The sequence below is a fragment of the Odocoileus virginianus genome, chromosome 1 (genome assembly GCF_023699985.2).
Source record: "Odocoileus virginianus isolate 20LAN1187 ecotype Illinois chromosome 1, Ovbor_1.2, whole genome shotgun sequence".
Classification (NCBI taxonomy): Eukaryota; Metazoa; Chordata; class Mammalia; order Artiodactyla; family Cervidae; genus Odocoileus; species Odocoileus virginianus.
In genome coordinates this window covers 75,985,578-76,007,322 of record NC_069674.1, presented here as the reverse complement: position 1 = coordinate 76,007,322, position 21,745 = coordinate 75,985,578, and the positions used below count along the sequence as shown (strand labels likewise).

Below are 21,745 nucleotides of genomic sequence, written 5' to 3'. Positions count from 1 at the left end.
TATCATTCTCAAGCTGCAGTTTGACTGACAGAATGAATGGTATGCTTAAACAGCAATTAATTAAACTTGGAGATGGCTCTTATAAGAACTGGAGGACTAACTTAAATATGGGGCTTCCCAGGTGGTGCTTGTGATAAAGAACCCACCTGCTAATGCAGAAGATGCAAGAGATGTGGGTTCAATCCCTGGGTCAGAAAGATCCCCTGGAGAAGGGCAAGGCAACCCAATTCAGTATTCTTGCCTGGAGAACCCCATAAACAGAGGGCTATGGTCCATAGGGTTGCAACAACTGAAGTGACTGAGCACATGCACACACATACACAACTTAAATAATGCCCTCAATATTTTAAATAATAAACCTATAGGAGAATCAGAAACATCTTTGATGAGAATGAGTCTTTCAAACTTACAAATTCATAAAATAGACTTCCATCCTGAAACAACTGAGTATTAGAAAATTAGCCCATGAGTTTTATTCTCGTGAATAGATTATTCTTGGAAGCCTGGCTATAATGCAGATTGTCCTTCATGCCTCAACCTTCAAGGATATGCTACAATTAAAGGGAAAATATGAAGAAAGCTATTGGTGAATCTTCAGCTGGAGAAAGCTGAGCCAGACCAGAACTCAGGATAACTTCATCTGCCCCAAAGACTTCAAAGCCAGTCTTTCCTAAACTTGACCTTTCCATGGACAAAATGTATCTGTCTGCTAGATTACACAGCTCTGGTAAAGATACAGCTCAAGCCTTGAACACAAGTATCATGCAACAATTTCCTCTGTCACTGTAATAGTCCCAGCAACTTACTGATAGACTGTAACAAAGGTAATGAGGACCAACTTCTTGCACTTGGGGAACTCCACTTATTGGAGAACCCGTCAACTATTCTGAATGAATTGTTTTCCCTAAAACCTATGATATTTTTTTTTAAATCGCTCCTTAATTAGCATGTATTTTCACTGATGATATAAACACTACCTCTATGTATCTGTTAGGAACCCCTTTCCAGATGTTTAACATGTGTTGATCATTTATATTGCAAGGGGACCATCTATTATTTTCTCCCCATGAAAATTCAGGTGTCACTGACTCAAATGTCCATGTCACTGACTCAATGGACATGAGTTTGAGCAAGCTCTGGGAGTTTGGCATGCTGCAGTCCATGGGGTCAAAAAGAGTCAGACACAAATGAGAGACTGAACTGAACTGAACTGACTCAAATGCTATTTCCTACTTTGTCTGTTGCTAATATTAGCTTTTCCTTAGAACCCCTATGTAAGATTTTGCAGAGAACTAAAGTATTACAAAATTTCATAGAAAAAAGGAATCATTGCTTGATAGAACATTCTGTTGTTACTACTATTACAGGCAATAAGTTAATTGATATAGGAGTTAATGTACAAAATCTTATTTCTAATTCATGGTGGAACTTTTTCTTTACAATGTCCCCTGCCACTCAGAAATGGTTTTCTGTATTGTTTAACCCCTTGCTTGTTTCTTTAATTATCTTGTTTCTTTTGGGATGTTTGGAATTGTTACTTGACCTATAGAATTAACAAGACTACTCGTGTTATATTGCCTTATTCCTATGTTCTTCAGCCTCAACAATCATGCGGCTGACTGTAAGGAAAATTAAAATGGAGAAAGTTTTGTTCAGGTTTCAGAAACAGAAGAGTAGTCTTCTGATCTTGCTCCTGATCTGCTTGGACACCGCCCAGATTCCATGCCTGCCCACAAGCACAGCTAGTCAGGTGGCACTTTAGATAAGAAAAGGAGTGGGTCTTGGAATTCTTGAGTCCCTGGAGGTCTGGCCAACCATGCCTGGAGTTTAACGAAATCCTATGACTCACAAGATAAAACAAACAACACTGTAAAAATGTTAAAGTAAAACCAGAGCTGCATTTTTGCATGCACAGTGATGATGATACAAGTTTGAGACCTAGGATTATAAGTGGGAACCCCCAAAACTGCAGTTTGAAGTCTCACCCACGGAGCGGATGCACTGCATTGGCCCTTTTCCCAAGTGGGACTTCAGATTGCTGTTACTTGGGAATTCCCAGCATATGCTGTTCAAGTCTGGATGTTGACTGATCCAATTTGGTGATGCACATGTTGTTACTCTCTATTGTGTCTACTTGGCTTTTCTTTTAATGGTTGTATATTGAAATTAAGTTAAATAATCCTCTACTAAATATTGAAAGTGTTTGTGTGTAACGAGTGGTTTCTTTTGTTTATGAATCCTTGGAAACTGAAATGAAAGTAAAATTTTGCCAAGATAGTAACTGGGATTTGTAACCAGGTGTAGGACTAAACTGAGTCTACAAAGTAGTGGTAGCAAGCAGAACGACACAATATATGTTCCTATTACTTAAGGGATGAGATGGGTTGTCTGAGAATGCAGAGCTCTTCAGTGGTCTACAGAACACAAAGTCCTATCAGTTTCGCTCTAATGTAAATGGACTCAAACATCACTTGTGGTTGAGTAACATGAGGCTTTTGAAGACAGGGATTTTTTTGGGGCAGGGGGTGTGGGTTGTGTGGATCAAGTGTAGGCTTTTAAAAAACATCAGCAGTGTACTTGTACTTTTTTCCCTGTTCAATCAATCTAGTTCGTATGGAATACTAGACTTAAACTTATGAAAGATTTGAAATGATATTATGTAGGCAATGAGGATCCATCTTGTATTTAAGGAATTATACGAGTTGTATCATTTGAAATATTGTCTTCATAAGATTTTCTGTTTTATCAAACAACTTTCACACTTTTGGGGATTGATACAGTTTAACAACTAAGGAGTATAAAGGAAGAGCAAAGCGTGGGGAAAATATCATGATTATGACTTGAAAAAATAATGAGAATGTATTATCAAGACAAAGTAAAATAACAGCACCTTTCATTACTTTGTGTATTTCATCATACTTTTGGGAAATTTAAAATTATTTATACTTTCATTTATTTTGTAAATTATTGTTAAGCACCTCCAGCATGTTTGCTCTCAGGATAATTTTAGTGATTAAAGTCTTGTTCTTATAAGCTTTATAGAAATTTATCCCATCCTATGTTTTGTGATCAACAATGTTCAGCTCTCCCATCTGAATCTTTATTCCTTTGGGATCTTGAGCAAGTTATTTAAGAATAAAAATAATTTTCTTAAGCTGTTTCAACTATAACTGGGGATTATAATATTTTTTTAATGTAGGTGTATTGTAAGGATTAGTAAGAATCTGTTTAAGAGTACTTGGTACAATGCTTAGCATACACTAAAAATTCAATGCATATTAGTTGTCATTTCAATATAGATAAGCCAATAACCTGTCAAAATAGAAATATAAATAATAATTCTAAATAAGGTTAAACATTTATTATATTTAATGTGACAATAAAAAACTGTGAAAATGTGTGACCTATTAAATAAGATTATTCAATTTCTTTTTGATGCCCTAAGTTTCTTATCCAGGATAGATTTTGCCCCAAGCTATAATGATAATTGCAATTATGCTTATAACCCTGATTCTGCTTTCTCTGAGAGAGAGAACAGATAGGAAGACTGGTCTCCTTCATTGTTTACCTATAGAATTTACTTATCAAAAATTCTAGCTTCTTTAAAAGGAGTCTCAATCCCTAGCGAAGCACAGGAGTTACCATGGGGCTAATCAGGATCATGGTCACACAACAACATACTGAAATTGAGAATTTCCAAGAAGTGTAACAGGAAGTGTGTGGGCTTTCCTGGTGGCTCAGATCATAAGAATCTGCCTTCAGTTTGATCCGGACACCCCAGTTTGATCCCTGGGTTGGGAATACCACTTGGAGAAAGAAATGGCAACCCACTCTAGTATTCTTGCCTGGAAAACCCCATGGACAGAGGAGCCTGGTGGGCTACAGTAATGGGGTTGCTAAGAGTCGGAGTAAAAAGTAACGTAAAATGAGTACTTAGGACATTAGGAAAGGTTGACAAATTATTTATGTGTTTGCTTGGTTTTGTTTTTATATGGAGAAAATGAGAAAAGAAAAGGACCAAAAATAGCAAAAGGTAAGATGAAGTGGATTCCTCAAGACTAGTTCTCTTAATAACTAGCTTCTCTAGCTCTTCCACAGGTTTAGGTCCTTTAGGTGGGGGTAGGCTGCACTGAAGGATGAGGAATGAGAGCTGTGGACGAAACACTGTTTTGAGGATGGCTTTAATTTTGCCCACTACCATCTCTGTACAGCTCCAGAGACAGACCACATTACGCCCATTTCCCCTTCCTCTGTGGACAGAAGACATTGTTCTTATTTGTGTCCATTTCAGAAACACATAGGGGCAACTATACCCCCAAATTCATTATAAATAGCACAAGCTCTTACCTAAAATAATCAACTCACTACCTCAAGGTGCAAACACAAGCCTCTGTATCCCACATGTCCCTCCCTTACCCTCTCCCCTCCTCCCCAGTGCAAGCCCTTCATCCCTCCACTTTGAGGGAGGCTGGGAAGTGCATGCAGACGGGATGGAGCTGGAAAAGAGAAGGGGAGGGGGAGACGCAGAATGGAATCCATGCCACATTTATCTGTCAGGGAGAGGCAGTGGGTAATCTCAATGTTTTAGACATTTTAAGAAGAGGGCATGACCAGATTTTATCACAGTCCCCCAATCAGACAAGTTTAAGAGCTTTTGGTACCTTTGCTGTTACTGGGGAGCTTAGCTCAGCTTCTGAAAAAAGTTACCTGCCCTGAGCCCATTGAATAGGGGCACTTTTTCTGCCTGACAATCGTGGCTGTTTGTGCTTTGCTGGTTCATTTATTTTTACCCCACAGTACCATACTCCGTTCTCATGGGACTTCTTTCTACCTGGGCTGGACCTGTCTGCTGTCTGCCTCCCAGGTCCTTCCCCGGCTCTAGCACCCTAGGGAAACTGCTCGGTGTTTGGAATCCCTAGATTGCTCTAGCAGTGCAACTAGACAGATTAGGAGCTGAAGCACATTTGACAGAAAGGCAGTGCTTTGCTTTCTTCTTCTGCTGCTTCCCCTTCCTCTTTTCCCAAATAGATATGTAAACACATGTATTTTCCTGTTTAAACTTAGCGAATTGGTCCTCTGCCTGTGCCTTGATTTAGCTATTGGGCTGAGCCTTGCTCCTCCCTTCCTTACTCGGATAGGAGCCACTGGGATCTGGAGCTCCAGCTTCCAAATTGCAGCTGGCCTCAGGCCAGGTGACCTTTTCTTTGTAAGTTTCTTTCCTAAGCAGAGTGGGGGTGGGGGGGTGGGGAGCTGGGCTGCGTTTGGTGTTGTGGTGGGCGAAGTGGGGGGGGGGGGAGGGGGGTAAGTGAGGAAAGGGGGGGGCGGTGGGAGAGAGTAAAGGGCTGTTGTTAAACAGTTTCTTACCGTAAGAGGGAGTTCAGACCTAGATCTTTCCAGTTAATCACACAACAAACTTAGCTCATCGCAATAAAAAGCAGCTCAGAGCCGACGGGCTCTTTTAGGCTCTGAGTCGGAACAGGATTCTTTCACCCAGGCATCTGCTCCAGTGGGATCCGCCAGCACACCCAGCAGGACCATGTGGGTGACCAGACTTCTGCCAGTCCTGCTGCTGCAGCACGTCCTCCTCCACCTCCTCCTGCTTCCCATCGCCATCCCCTATGCAGGTTAGTTTTCTCTAATATTCTTATTTAACTCTCTCTTGCTAACCTTTCCTTTCCCTAACTCTCCCTTTGCCTTACTCCCAGCATCCTTCCTTAACTCAGTTTGTGGTAAGGTTTTTCTAAACCTCTCATTTAGCTTTCTTTTGACATTCTTTTGCTGTTTGAAAAGCATTTAAAATGATAATTAGCATCCCCCCTGTTGTTTCTGCCCATCTCCCCATTGATCCAGCCCCATCTCACTTAGCCTGATAGTCCTGGACGGTGGAATGGGAATGAAGTGCTAACACCGGCTTGGAGAAATTTAAAGCTGAACAGAGGGTCTGATCTGAACGGGGACAGTGATGGTCATTACAGCAGGGACACAATTTTTTTTTTCCCCCAAAGGCAATTTTCCACGACAGTCCGCTGTCCCACATCACTCAGTCACATTCAGGGCCAAATTATGACTTAATACAGATTTTCATTTGGAGAAGGCAGATTAAACTGAGTATATGCATGTTATAAAAATGAAAGAGAAAGCCTTTCTTCTAAGGTCTTATTCTTTCTGAGTATGGAAGCCTGGCCTTTGGAAACTGCAGTGCAAGGGAGGCAAAAAATTGTGTGACTTGATTATAGCTGCAGAACAGCTCCTTTTGGTCTCCTGCTTTCTCCCCAGAATTTATAGGTTGGGAAGGAGTTGCTTGGGAGTTCATATTGCCTGGAAGTTTAGACTTTCATTTGCTGCTTTGGGAAGTTTTCTGTCGTTATCAGGGCAAGAGGAAACATCTGTATTTGGTTGTATTATCACTGTCGTGGCTGGGATGCCAACAGGAGAGGGTAGTGAGCATCAGAGGTGGGCACAGGGGAATAAAGGAACAGAACGAATGCCCAGACGGTAAACATGGTTTTTTAAAAAATAATACAAGACATAACGGGCTATATTTTTTGAGATAAGTTAAATATGAAGTTTATCAGAACTCTGATCTAGTTTTCGATGTAATCCAAAGGTTGAAGACACCAAGAATTTGCAAATGACAAGAAAAGTCATCAAGTCCCACTTGGCTTTCTTTGATTTTGTGACTTGTTCTTTTTGGAAAACAACACTGTGTGGAAAGGGTCAGTTTGAAAACATTTATGTTAGATTTCTAAAGAGATGGAAAAAAAGTATCAATCTAGCAGGTTATCACCCTTGAGAGGTGTTGTGTTAAAATTAATTCTTATATGACATTGCTGGTTTGGGGGATTTTGAGCCTAAATTGAAATGATAGCTAACATTTTGAGGGTTTTCATTTTTAAGATTAAAATGTTGATGGGCTAAAGTAGAATATGGTTACCTGGAGTCATATGTGCTAATACTTGGGGATCGCGGTGTGGAAAACCCAAACAGTAGATCAACCATAGACAATGTCTATTTGCTTTTGGCATGCATTTTGAAGCTTTGGCAGGAGATATACATTTGTAATTATATTTCACTTTGGCTAGTGTTGAAATGACTGCATTTCCTGAATATAGGGAGAATGGAACCCAAGAGAATACTGCAAGCAAGAAGAAGTCAGTTGGGAATTACAGATAATAGAATAATTCCTAGGGTGGATAATGTTAAAATTGTTATCACAAAGAGGATCTGCCTTTGTCAAGTTTATTTTGATAGTTTTTTAAAAAACATAACATTCCTCAAAGTAGAAAACATGGCTAGCCCTCTTAGAACATATAAAGAAAGTCTGTTCTTTTTTATAACATCTAACATGGAACATTGAGAACTTTGTTATTGCTGTTACTTGCTTAGGTTATGCTTTTTTGATTTATCTGATGAGTCTGCATTTTTACATACTGTGAGATAACACAATATTTAAAACAAAGTGGATACTATAATGAGGTGACAACCAGTTATGAGCAGAATGTATTATGGAGATATTTTTAGAAAAGTTTCAAAAAACTTGAAGAAATATTGATTGTTATAGACCCAAGCCATCTTTATAAGGAACTAGTCCATATAGGATTATCCTCCATCATCCCACCAGCATTGGATACAAATATCCAATTCCCTCTAACAACAACAAAGGATCATTAAATGAGCCCCTATTGTCAAGGAGTCTGTGCAAGATTTACAGATGAATAAATGACAAAGAGACTTACACTTGTTGAGCAACTGTTTTGGACCTTGTTCTAAAACAAAGCTTATTTAATTCTAATAAGATTGGCATTATTGGATTGACTCATTTTACCTGAGGAAACTGAAGTTAAAGATCTTAATTATTTTGTCTTATTATCTTAGATAATAGGTAGAACTGAGATTCCTGCCTAAATCTACGTGAATGAAATATGCAATGTGCATTTTTTCCTTTTATTTATATTGAAAACAGCAGCAGTGAAATCAATCAAAACTTACTTTTAAAAAATCCATTTTAGTTAGTAATACAAGGATGATTCTGTGTTAGAAGTAGTATTATGTTATGGTTGAGAGTTCATTTCTAGCTTAGAAGATCAAATAAGGTTTAGGGGGTATGTAGTACCCAAGTGGAGTATGAAAATACAGGTAATAGTATGCTCAGTACTTAAGTCAGGGAAACATAAGTGGCAGAAGGTACTGAAATGAGTAAGTATAACGAAGGACAGGTGATCATGTAGGGGTAGGATCATGAGTGCCTGAGCAGGAGGAGTATGACCTGGGTTTGGAAAAATAAGATAGACTAGCATGTATATGGGCTTCCCAGGTGGCACAGTGGTAGAGAATCTGCCTGCCAGTGCAGGAGACAGAAAAGATGCAGGTTCGATCCCTGGGTTGGGAAGGTCCCCTGGAGGGGGAGGAAATGGCAACCCACTCCAGTATTCCTACCTTGAAAATCCCATGAACAGAGGAACCTGATGGACTAGAGCCCATGGGGTCACAAACAGTCGGACACGACTGAGCGTGGTGCGTATGTATGTTTGAACATCACACTAAATCACACTGTTTTAAACATCATGGATCACAGCCAGATGGTTTTGAGTTTACAAGATACATGGGTGAAGTGTGGTTGCTTTGGTTGGGGTGGGAGGAGAGCTGTAGGAGAAACAGACAATGAAACAAGAGACCAGGACGAGGCTGAAGGAGGAAGTGGAATGAAGTAGAAGGAGGGAGAGACGTAGGAGGGTCCTCAACTCACACGGAACATCATTTCATTTGTAGATCTTTTTGGAAGAGATCATTATGCTGCTCCTCAAATACTAACATTTGATTGAAATCTGATTTGATCCTTTCTTAACATCTTTACTTGTGATATTGTTCTCTTCTTTAAAAAAGGGGAGAAAATTGTCTGTTTATGAAACCAAGACCTAGATAACAGCAATGAAGATTTGGACTTGTTTTTATGATTTTTGCCTCTGGGAAGTAAATTTCCAGTCACCATCATTCCCTTCCATTAATTATTTGTGTACTTTCATCTTAACATCTTGCCACTTCAAGCTGTTAATCACTAATCACGTGGGTAGGTTTCTCAGAATATGTGGAGCCAGATTCCTGCTTCTTTCCACACCCTGCAAATCCTTTCCTTTGCATGATTTTCCTTTGAAGTCAATGGTTAGTCCATACAGAGAAGAAATATATGAGGTACTGAGAGAAATGAGTGTGAGGCCTGGGGACCAGAGGGAGAAATGTGTCTTTCTTCAAGCACCTTGATACATTTGACCCTACTTTCTGTTTGTAGGTTTTCACTAAGATCCTAATGATTTCAGTTCTAAAACTGGGACTTCAGTTTCTTTAGGAAATATAGCTTTGAGAATGTTTTCCCATACTGAGAGAAGAGGGAAAAGGAGTTGCAGTTTAAAATACAGGAAAGCATGACAAAGTTTCAGTGATCTCTTACCCTTTGATTTCATTTCAGTATTTTGTTTATAAACTTCAACTAACAGTCATGCACAAAAAATAGTAGGGAAAATCTGATCCAAAGATATTTTTGAGTTTCCTCCCAAATTAAGTTTGTGTTTTAACTGTTTTTAGTAAAACAAGCATCAATTGTTAATACATATGGAAGAGAAAGTTGAAAGTATTTTCAGCAAAGGAATTTTATTTTCAGATGCTGTTTTTGAATGACTCCTGTTTTGAATTTTTCTTTTTTTGAAGAAGGAATTAATTTTATAGATGTGTGGATTACATGATGTACAACTAGCTTGAACTTTGCAGTTTTGAGTAATCATTTACTGACCTAGTAGAGATGACTGATATAAGGGAAAGCTTCCAAGTCATCAGAAATAAAGAGTGAAAAGGGAATCCTACTATCTGGTTCTGATTGCCTCTTATTAGCTTTGTAACCCCAGACAAGCTTTTCTCTCCTATTTATTATCTAGTAAAGGGAAATTATAGATTTATTTGTTTTTCAGGATGCTTTTTGATCTTTAGATGAAAGGTAGTGATCAAAAGTTTGTCAGCAAGCAAGAATAGAATATTTTTATGAGATACCCACACATTAACACATTTCTATAGGACAACTGAGGATCTGCAGAATTAAACATGACCAATGATCCTACAGAAACCACTTTTCTCTATAGTCATCCTTAATGCGTTCCTTCTGTTGTCTGGTTCTGAGAAAACAAAACAGAGCGCTGACCAGGGATTCTATTTTTTGTAATTAGTAAAATACTAATTAAAATACTAAAATACTAATTAAAAAAAACTCAGTGTTTGTCTTACACTTTTTAAATTTAGTTTTACATTCTTCTCTCACACTTAAACATGTGTAATAAATGCAATATACATTAGGCCAATTTAAATTCTATATTTTAGTTAATTTAATTGATTACATATATGTATGTATACTACATATTTTTTCCATTTTGGTAATAGTTTTTTTAATACATTTTTTGCATCTATTACTATTTTGTCTCTAAGAAATATTCCAATTTATATAGGAATTCAGATGATTTTTATGAAATCATATGAAGAAATAGTGCACCTATGAAATAGTGCACTAAGGTCAAAAGAAGGAAAAACTTTAGTGGTGAAACTTATCTCCCGTTAACATGGTCATGTGGCAGAAATCAAAATTTGAAAAGAATAATACCACTTCTTAGCTTGGGAAAATAACAGTTTCTTCTCTTATGCCAGAAATTAAAGGATGAAATTTCAAAAACAAAAGTAAAATTTTGCATATTCATAACATTTCATAATCCAAATTAATTTCCAAATGATTATAGTTTAAATCACTCCTTTTAGTTCAACTATAACGTTTATTTTGTGTCAGTAGATTGAATAATGGGATATTAGCATTTAAGGTAATAAAACAAAGTCACTTGGCAAGTCAATAAGAATGCCAGAATTATCATCAGTCTGCCAACATTATGCAAGGCATTTGGTCCACACTCAATGGATAACATGTTGATAGATTATTTGGTTGACTGAGTTTCTACGTTAAAATGTCTTCTAAATTATATCTCTTCTACCATAGCCATTTCATCTTATAGGGCAAAGAATAGTTGAAGAAAAGAAAATAAAATGTAAGCATTGTTATAGAAATTAGTTCCAGTCTTTTGGGGATTGTGTTCTGGAGTTTTACAGAGAACCAGAAGTTCAGAGGAATTCATGTTTTCTCTTGTTTATTGTGGACTTCAGGTTAGGATAGATATTAGTGAGTAGGCTTTGCATGTTTAATGAAACAACTGGAGCTAGTGGTTGCTGGCAAGCTTCAGAGTATGATGCCATTTTTGTTATCTCACTCTGTTAAGCCATATTTCCAAATTTTCTGCACAAAAATTTTCATTCTCTTTTCTCGACACATTTCACCATGTTTAAAGACCAGAAATAATTTCTTGTTCTGACATGCAAGTTATTTCTCTATTGATAGCTTTAACCGAATCTTCAGAAACTATTTACAAGCCATATTTTCATATACTCTCTTATCAAGTCTTAGAGGAAGATGGTATTGTAAGTGTTTAAGAGTGGGGGTTTTGAATCCAGGCAGCTGGATTTTGAATCAGATCTTCTAAGTTGTCAGTGTTCCCCTGTATCTTGGTTTCTTTATCTTAAAATTTTACTGCTACCATTGTTATAAGGGTATTCGAAAATTGGACAGGCAGGGGAGGGGCACAGTTATGTCCATCCTTTATAAAATAGCTACAATCTTGTAGACAATTTGATCCTCATTGTGAAGAGGAGATTATCAGGTAACTTTGGATAAATTAAGAATAAAGAAGTAAGTTCTTCCTATTCCAAAATTATTCAAAGATTAAGACTCTTGGGATGTTTTGGCTCTGCTCTTCGGGTTTTTAGTAGGAGGCTTCATGTATCTAGGGGCCTGGTAGAATACCATGATGAAGAAAAATGATATTGCTTCATTAAAGGATGAAGGTTTACATTCATTTGATTTATAGCATTTGGCTTGATTTCAAAACAAACAGTTCAATGATACTAAGAAATAGTGCCCCCAAACACAGAGAACACTTATGTAGGAAATGAGAAAGACTAAAATATGAATAGAATGAAATATTTTAAGAGCAAGTCAAGTATTTATCCAGTGCACCATTTTTAAGGAGAAGTTTCTCACCTGTCATTGAATTGGCTTATCTAATTAGTATTAATACTGTAAGTTACATAAGATCAATTGTAGAAGGAAATGACAAATTAAATTATAGAACATGATATGATATGATATGCCCTGGCACTTGCTTTCATACTGTTTGGAGAATATCATGTTACTTATTTCTTAAGAGTGAACTCTGTCCTAATTTTTAAAAGCATCTTTCATTTGAAAGAATGTAGATAAGTGACTCTGTATGAGAAGTTATTTTTTTTTTCACAATTAAGTATTCCTTTCTTGCTCTTAATTATCTGAGAGTATTATTCCCCACATCACTCTACCTCCAAGCCCTGGAGGTCTGGTATGTTGTCAGAATCACTATCTTGTACATGATTCTTAAAGGATATTTACTATATGACCCTTAAAATATTTTCCCCTATGTTTTAAAAAATTATTATTATTAATAGAAGGACAGAAGAAAAGAAGAAACACACTTCATGAATTCAAAAGGTCAGCAAAGACTACTCTAATTAAAGAGGACCCATTACTGAAGATAAAAACAAAAAAAATGAACACTGCAGACCAATGTGCCAATAGATGTATTAGGAATAAAGGACTTCCATTCACTTGCAAGTAAGTTGCTTCATTTTGTTCTTAGAATAATTTTCCAAATATAGAATGTGCTCATTATCATCATCGGTTTTGTATTCAATGGGATGTACTTTTAAAATTATAAGCTTGATTTTAGTTTTAACTCATTACAACAGAAGACAGCTCTCATTTGTTGGAAATATGTGTAAGGGAGAACACTTGAACCACAAGATTGTTTAGAATTCACATTGGCTTTAGTTATGGAGTTTGTATTTTCTCATTTTATGAACAATTGAACTTTAGGAACTAAACAATTAGATTAACTTTTTATTTCTAATATTTTAAAATATTCTATTCAGAGTAAACTTCTTTTTTTCTCACAAGAGGAGTGGAGGAATTTTCAGAATATAAATTGGGCAATAGTCAAAACTTACTGCAACTTACTGTCTTTAGGGATAGAAATAAAAAGTGTTGATATAATTAGATAAAAAACCTCGGGGTATTGGTGTTAGCAGCAAAAGCTTAAACAGCCTCTTAAAGTAGTTAGGAGGTAGTGTATTGAAGTTTTAGATGAAAAGTGATGGAGCAATTCAAAGAGGCATGAGGGGACTCAAATGGGGGAGTTTTCTTATCTTTTGAAAGTTCAGCACCTCCCAGGAAAATTCCTTACAACTTTGTCAGTACTCTCAGAGCATAAAACTTGGAGTTTGGGGCCATGAAGGTGACAATTTCATCTGAATAGTCTTCCAAATTGCCCGAAGAAAATTCATGTCCTAGTTCAAAAAATATTCGCTCCCCTCACTTTCCACTGTTTTATTTCCTATTTCATTCCATTTCAATAGCATTGCACAGGGCCACCTGTCACTTTTGAAGTCTACTCTATTACATTTGGGTTGTGACACATGTTGTGAACACAGATTTTAGGAATGTCATGGCCAGAGTTCCTATATTCAAATTGCCTTTCTCAGAGAAATAAGTGTTACAGGTCTGAGGAGAAAGGACATGGTCAGAGGAAGTCTTCCATAGATTTAGCGGGAAGACAGACTATCTCTTTTCTTTTCATTTATATCTCCTTCTAGAATTATTCTTATAGCCAAATTGCCACTTACAGGGAGATATTTCCTGGCACGGGGAATGGGGAATTAACTTTGCAAGTAATTCCTATGATAATTCCATCTTTCTCTGACTTTCCTAGAAAAGTCTTGAGATTAAAAAAAAAAAATAGATAAAACTACTCTCAATCAACATCTCAGGGGTGTAGATTTATGGAGATGTTCTTCTGGCAATTGAGGAGGTTGGATTTATTGTATTTTTCCCTCTCAGGGTTAGAAGGCAGGGCAAAGGGAATGGGAGAAGAACCACGTCTCATTGTTGATTTTTAACTCTGAATCTGAAAATGCACTCTCCTGGGTCCACAAGTAAGGAAAGTATTGCTCAATTTTTACACTAGTCAGCCCTTTGGCTAGGAAAAAACAAAAAGGCTTCCCTTTGTTTTATTTAGGAGAAACTGATTTTGTTGTGTTGGAGAAGACATGTGACCTGATTAATAAATCTCTACATATCCCATGTATATGAGTTTTCACACTTTTCTACCATATTCTGGTTGAGTTATATTTAGTCACCAAATTTAAGCCAACCTGTGCAGAAAACCACTTATAGTAATACCAATGTACAGCCAAAGTTCTTTGCTCAGAAATGGTGTCATCCTTCACACTTGTCTATCCTAAATATATATAGGCTTCCCATGTAGCACTAGTGAAAAAGAACCTATCTGCCAGTGTAGGACAAGTAAGAGACATGGGTTTGATCCCTGGGTTGGAAAGATCCCTGGGTTGGAAGAGGGCAAGACAACCTGCTCCAGTGTTCTTGCCTGAAGAATGTCATGGGCATAGGAGCTTGGCAGGTTACAGTCCATTAGATCACAAAGTGTTGGACACAACTGAAGTGACTTAGCATGCACTTCAACAGTATGTGAACTGTGAACTTCCAGATGATGTTCAAGCTGGTTTTAGAAAAGGCAGAGGAACCAGAGAACAAGTTGCCAACATCTGCTGGATCATCAAAAAAGCAAGAGAATGCCAGAAAAACATCTATTTCTGTTTTATTGACTATGCCAAAGCCTTTGACTGTGTGGATCACAACAAACTGTGTAAAATTCTGAAAGAGATGGGAATACCAAACCACCTGACCTGCCTCCTGAGAAATCTGTATGCAGGTCATGAAACAACAGTTAGAACTGGACATGGAATAAACAGACTGGTTCCAAATAAGAAAAGGAGTACGTCAAGGCTGTATATTGTCACCCTGTTTATTTAACTTCTATGCAGAGTACATCATGAGAAACGCTGGGCTGGATGAAGCACAAGTTGGAATCAAGATTGCTGGGAGAAATATCAATAACCTCAGATATGCAGATGACACCACCCTTATGGCAGAAAGTGAACTAAAGAGCCTCTTGATGAAAGTGAAAGAGGAGAGTGAAAAAGTTAGCTTAAAGCTGAACATTCAGAAAACTAAGATCATGGCATCTGGTCCCATCACTTCATGGGAAATAGATGGAGAAACAGTGGAAACAGTGTCAGACTTTATTTTTGGGGGCTCCAAAATCACTGCAGATGGTGACTGCAGTCATGAAATTAAAAGACGTTTACTCCTTGGAAGGAAAGTTATGACCAACCTAGACAACCTATTAAAAAACAGAGACATTACTTTGCCAACAAAGGTCCATCTGGTCAAGGCTATGGTTTTTCCAGTAGTCATGTATGGATGTGAGAGTTGGACTATAATGGAAGCTGAGAGCCGAAGAATTGATGCTTTTGAACTGTGGTGTTGAAGACTCTTGAGAGTCCCTTGAACTGCAAGGATATCCAACCAGTCCGTCCTAAAGGAGATCAGTACTGAGTGTTTATTGGAAGGACTGATGTTGAAGCTGAAACTCCAATACTTTGGCCACCTGGTGCGAAGAACTGACTCATTTGAAAAGACCCTGATGCTGGGAAAGATTGAATGTGGGAGGAGAAGGGGACAACAGAGGATGAGATGGTTGGATGGCATCACCAACTCAATGGACATGAGTTTGGGTAGACTCCAGGAGTTGGTGATGGACAGAGAGGCCTGGCGTGCTGCAGTCCATGGGGTCACAAAGATTCAGACATGACTAAGCAACTGAACTGAACTGAAACACACAACACACACACACACACACACACACACACACACACACACACCCCTATTTAAGTAATATATTTAGTGATTCCATTCCGAATTGAATGGACATACTATAATACTCTAAAAGTAAGTTCTTCATGAATTGAAGATCTTTTTGCAGCTTGTAACATGAACTAGTATCATTAAAAACAATGGCAAATACACAAAAACTTTTGGAAAATACCAACAATGCTGTGTGAAAGCATCTGGGATTCAGTGGATGCCTTCCACCTTCAGGGCATGAGGTGGAAGTCTCAAACACTGTTTTCTCTTGAGAAAGTGTCAACAATACAGATTTTATAGAGACTGAAAATATTTTTTTTGCTGTACAAGAAAGATGGCCAGAATACCTGATTCTAAGCTTTTCAGAAAATTTATGTTCAAGAACTGACTTAAGAGATGAAAATTTCTAACTTGACTGGGTAAATGGTATTGAAATTGCACCCTTGCCATAAACAACTCAACAAAATGAATTCTTGAAAGGAAGATGGTAGTTAAAAATATGACTAAGATAAAGACTCCTAAATTCAAATTTAAAAGAAGATATGCAGTTCATGGAATTTGTTAGCTTGGATCCAGTCCATATAGAGGTGTAAAATGATATGAGCAAAAACAGTTTTCTGAGAGCATATGATTGCAATGGATTGTGAGAAGAGGATGAATGAAATAGGCAGTCTTGCATGTTCTTGATGGGTTTCAGTGAGTCACCTGCTCTTCATGTCAAATCCATATTATTGGCAGAAAAGTAGTTTTTGTATGTGTGGTACATTTTAATTTTAATGTGAAGTTAAGTGGCAGGTATTTGATTCTATAATTTTAAGATTTCCTTTTAGATGTTTGTTTAGTTTTTTATCTTCATATGTATCTTTATCTAATTATTACACTTTCAAAGTCATTTAACACTCTCCCCCCAACACTCTACAATAGGGAAATGTAACACACATTGCATAAGTTTACTATCTTCCAGGTGAAAATTCAAATCTATCATTAGTCAGTTTTTCTCTTATTATTTCTTATCAGTTGCAACAATATATTTTTATGTTTGTTTTCTAATGCTATTACAGGTATAAAATCTTTTTGGAGGTGGATATATGAAAATGTCTACATGTAAACCATAGCACAGAGTTTATACATATAATTTTGAAGTTATTTAGCTATAGTCTAAAATGTACTATGTAAAAATAGGAAATAATAGATAAAATGTTTTAAGTAATTTTATAGCATCTTTTTAAAATTTGTTTTATAAAAGTTATTTCCCCTCATTTAAAATTATTTAAAAGCTGTTGAAATGTTAAGAAATAAGTGACTAACTTGAACTATCTAAAATTGCAAGAAAATTGTGGTTTCAAAATATATGGCCTGGGAGTGAAAAATCTTTATTTATTCTTAGAAAATCTGTGTATTTCTCTTAATGTGATGCTTATACATGGTGGCATTATAGTTAGCATGAACATGGTAAGAAGGAGTTTTAATATTATTTCTTAATGGAAAGAAAATAATTCAGAGTTCTAATTTTATTTTTTGTATTGTAAAAATGGTAACACTTAATGTGTTGAAAATTTTAAGTACTTTACTATTCTCAGTTAAGGGATTTTTGTATTTATCATTCTGCTTTAGAAACATTTTTTTTTTAGAAATACATTTTTTAGTGAGCAACAAAAATCCAATATAATACTTAGCTGTAGGAATGGTGATTTTAAGAGTTAACACATTAGCTATTTTTGTCAAGACGATATATCAGAAGCATATTCTCTATTATGTTATAGTTTCTTAAAAATTAAAAATGGTTATGCAAGCAAATCTATTTAGGAAATACTGACTTATATAAAGTTAACTAATAGCAGGATTTTCATAGCTTTTAGTAAGTTTCAGTGCTTTATAACTCAACAAGAAATGATGTTGTATGTAAAATTTTCCAAACATTTGATTTCAGATCCTTCTTTGCTAGCAGGATCTCTTGGGGTTGTGATTTGTCTATTGCATTTTAGGACATGTCAGTTTAGAATGTGCTTTTTATAATTATAAACTTTGGAAATTAATCATGATATTTCAAATATAATCATTTATATACAACCACAAAAAAACCTTCCAACTTTCTGTGTACTTACAAAAATAATAAAATCTTCATAAATAAGCCTAATAATTGTGCTGTATATTGATTGTGCTTATTGAAGCCCTTATTTTTCTAGATTTCATGTAGAATAACATGACATCATTTCAAATTTTTCTCTATCTAGTATTTAAATCTACAGCTATAAAAACTTAATTTTTTTGGTCTCATTTTGCTATCAAAATTGTAGGTTCAAATATCCTCGTTTCTGTATACATAATAATTCATCTGTTTTTATATTATCTTCCTTGGTTAAACCATGTACCTATTCTTTAAAAGCTGTATAAATAGTAGTATTCCTTCTTTTCATTCAGATATTTTTTTCAGGGCCTTTGTTTTTGATAAAGCAAGAAAACGATGCCTCTGGTTCCCTTTCAATAGCATGTCAAGTGGAGTAAAAAAAGAGTTTGGCCATGAATTTGACCTCTATGAAAACAAAGGTAACTGGCTTTTCTCTAAATATTTCATAATGAAATAAAGTATAAAGTATATGTAATTACTTGCCACAGGGCTCTTTCTGATTTTTCCATCATTTCCATCAAATATCCTGATCTGTTATGCAGTCGATTCATCCATTAAGACAGATGACACTAACGCCTTGACTGTTTTCAGTGTGGCCCTTTAAAAAGAGCTTTTCCCAAATTTTCCATAGTTAGATTACCCCCTCTCACTTTGTTTATTTCTAGTAACATCTCCTGGGACTGATATTCTCCACATTCATTTTAGAATGTGCCACCTTAAGTTATAAGTTTAAGATATTTTATATATTTATTAGTTTAAGGCATTTTATGTATATATAAAAATGTATATTTATACAGTATTCTGAATTTTAACAACTTTTTTTCTAATAATTAAATTTTAATCTATGGATAATTAATCTAAGTTATACTGATGATGACTGATAATAATAAAATGTGGAGGTTTTGAAAACTTAATTGTATCTCTTGCTAGGTATATACTTAAAAAAAAATCTTTAAAAGAATTGAGACCATATTATTTGTTAATTTGCCTATGCTGATAATTTGATACTGTATTCTCAAGGTATTTACTTTGCTCAAAAGCAGATTTATATCAATAAAATAATCTCATCACAAAATAATAATCATGAATTATGTTTATAATACTATGTGTTTCAATTTTAATGTTTTGTTATATTATATTTTCATAAGTTTAGTTATTTAGTAATACACATAGACATTTCTTTGTTAATAGGGAAAATGCTTAGATTACATTAAAATTAATTCATGTTAGAAAATAAGATGATCTGTATACACCCCAGTAATTCTATAAATCCTAAACATGATTCATAATCTAGTGTAAAACCATCTTCAGTCTTCTAGGTTGCTAATTGAATATACTGTTATTTGATAGGAATATATAGCTTGTTTCCATTTGATTGTCCTATAATTTAGCAGCCAATCTGTTAGGAAAAATATGGAAAATAATAATCAGCATAATGTAACTGTCACATACACACATATACACAAAAACCCACACAATTTTACTGATATAAAGACAAACCAATAGCATTGGCATATATACACTATCATGTGTAAGCTAGATAGCTAGTTGGAAACTGCCGTATAGCACAGTGAATCCAACCTGGTGTTCTGTGATGGCCTAGAGGGAGGGGATGTACAGAGAGAGATATATACACATGGCTCCTTTGCATTGTTGTATGGCAGAAACCACCACAACTTTGTAAAACAATTAAAAAAATGAATCAGATCATTTATATCAAAATATCAGTTATTTCCATTACCTCAAAGTAACTGCTTGAATTCAAATAGGTTTACAAATTTTATTTTTAATATTTTCTTTAAATGGTCTCTGCACTTAAGCAAATAATTGTGCCAAATTAAATTTGCCTCGTCAGTTGAGTATATAGAATAATCTACGTTAAACAGGTAGATTAATCTCTAGAGTTTCCCAGGTATATACTCACAAAATTAAAATTTCTCAGTGGTCTGTTTGTTTGTTTGTTTTGGATTATTCTAAATGCATTATTTTGAAAATATTAGAAGGTTTAGGCAAGAAATTTCAGTATTTGTGATGGTTTATAAGCATTAATTAAAGCTTCAAAAGGAATTTTATAATTTTTATTTTTAATATATACAGCATATGTTACACATGGTTATAACATTTTCCTCTGCTTTCTTTTGATAGACTACATTAGAAACTGTATCATTGGTAAAGGCGGTAGCTACAAGGGAACGGTATCTATCACTAAAAGTGGCATCAAATGCCAGCCCTGGAATTCCATGATACCACATGAACACAGGTAAGACTAGCATGGAGAAAAGAGGACAGAGCCTTTCTTGGGCGGGTCTGTTAGCAGGCCCAGGTTAGTCCTTCAGATGAATCCTACAGTCCTCTAGTAGTTCAGCCAACTTTGCTGAAGTGTATTAGTCTAAGGCTTATCTGAATTAATAACTGATATTTAGCCAAAGAATAAAAAAATATATATCATTAAGGTGTAGCCTAACATTATTTCACCTCAAAACCTCAATTTATAGATCTTGGTGTTTGGGAAGAAAATAAAAAAGTAATAAATTTTTTTCCTTCTCTTTGCCTGTGAGAAGGCAGAACACTCTGCAGCTGGAGTGGAGAGGTTGCCTTTGCTAAGCTGGCGGTGAGGCAAATTCCGATCTTCCCCAGGGGCCGAATGTCGTTTAACCATGGTGGTTCTCAAACTTGGCTGCACATTAAAATCACTAAAAAGCCCTTAATGAATCCTACCACTTGGATGTCAATACAGACTGATTAAATCAGAATCTTTTCGGGGAAATAACCCAGGCACCAGTTTTTCTATAAAGCTTTGCTAAAAATTCATGTCTCAGATGACCAGCTTTCCCTTTTCACCTAGCACCTAATGACTGGAGAAAGCTTCTTATTTCTTGGAAATTAAATGTCTATAGTTAAGAGAAGGATTGTGTTCATTATAACAGATGAATGCTATTTAAAGATGAGTAAATATAATATCCATAGGCTCATTAGTCTGAGAGTTTTAAACATCATGAAGGAGAAACAGATATCTACTCATTAGAGAGCTATATATAGCCAAAGTTTTTCAAGACTTATTTTGGAAATAATTTTAACAGGAACTAGTTTAAAATAGCTCTACCTGGTTATTAGATGCACTGAAGATTTAGATTACCATGTGCCTAGTACCTTGTTAAGCAGTATACCTAGGTTATCTCATTTAATCCTCTCAAGAACCACCTGTGTGCTCAGTCACTAAGTTGTGTCTGACTCTCTGCGGCCCTATAGACTGTAGCCTGCCAGACTCCTCAGCCCATGGAATTTTCTAGGCAAGAATACTGGAGTGTACCATTTCCTACTCCAGGGGATCTTCCCAACCCAGGGATCGAACCCATGTCTCTTGTGTCTCCTGCACTGGCAGGTGAATTCTTTATCACTAGCACCACCTGGGAAGCCCCCAAGAACCACATAGTAGGTGATTTTATTAGTTCTATTTTTTATATGGTGAAACCGAAAGGCAAAGATCTTAGTAAGTTTTCAGAGTCACACACAGCTAGCAAGTGGTAAATCCAGAATCTGAGGCCTGCTAGTGCCACTCTAAAACCTGTGCTTTTAACAGCTCAGCAAATCAGAAGGATACATGCTGTGACTTCTTTTTGCAATAGTGGTAATTGACTTGCCTTGATGAACCCACTGTGTTCATTTTCATTCATTTGGTGGGGAATAACCATGCAAGATGATTTTACTTCAGTAAACAGAGACAG

General features: G+C 36.1%; 1 protein-coding gene across 2 annotated transcripts in view; it reads left to right on the top strand.

Annotated features, from left to right (window-relative positions):
• The first annotated feature begins 5,053 nt into the window (after positions 1-5,053).
• The window catches only part of HGF (hepatocyte growth factor), an 81,058-nt gene continuing 64,366 nt past the window's right edge, over positions 5,054-21,745 (top strand). Inside the window, exons 1-5 of one of the 2 annotated variants that reach the window (XM_070469949.1) lie at positions 5,054-5,206; positions 5,495-5,624; positions 12,559-12,724; positions 18,327-18,439; positions 20,166-20,280. In XM_070469949.1, the coding sequence (XP_070326050.1) occupies positions 5,537-5,624; positions 12,559-12,724; positions 18,327-18,439; positions 20,166-20,280 (482 nt within the window). In that variant the 5' untranslated portion in view covers positions 5,054-5,206; positions 5,495-5,536. Of the gene's footprint in view, positions 5,207-5,377; positions 5,625-12,558; positions 12,725-18,326; positions 18,440-20,165; positions 20,281-21,745 lie in introns of those variants that run through there. The other variant, XM_070469951.1, reaches the window with a different exon arrangement.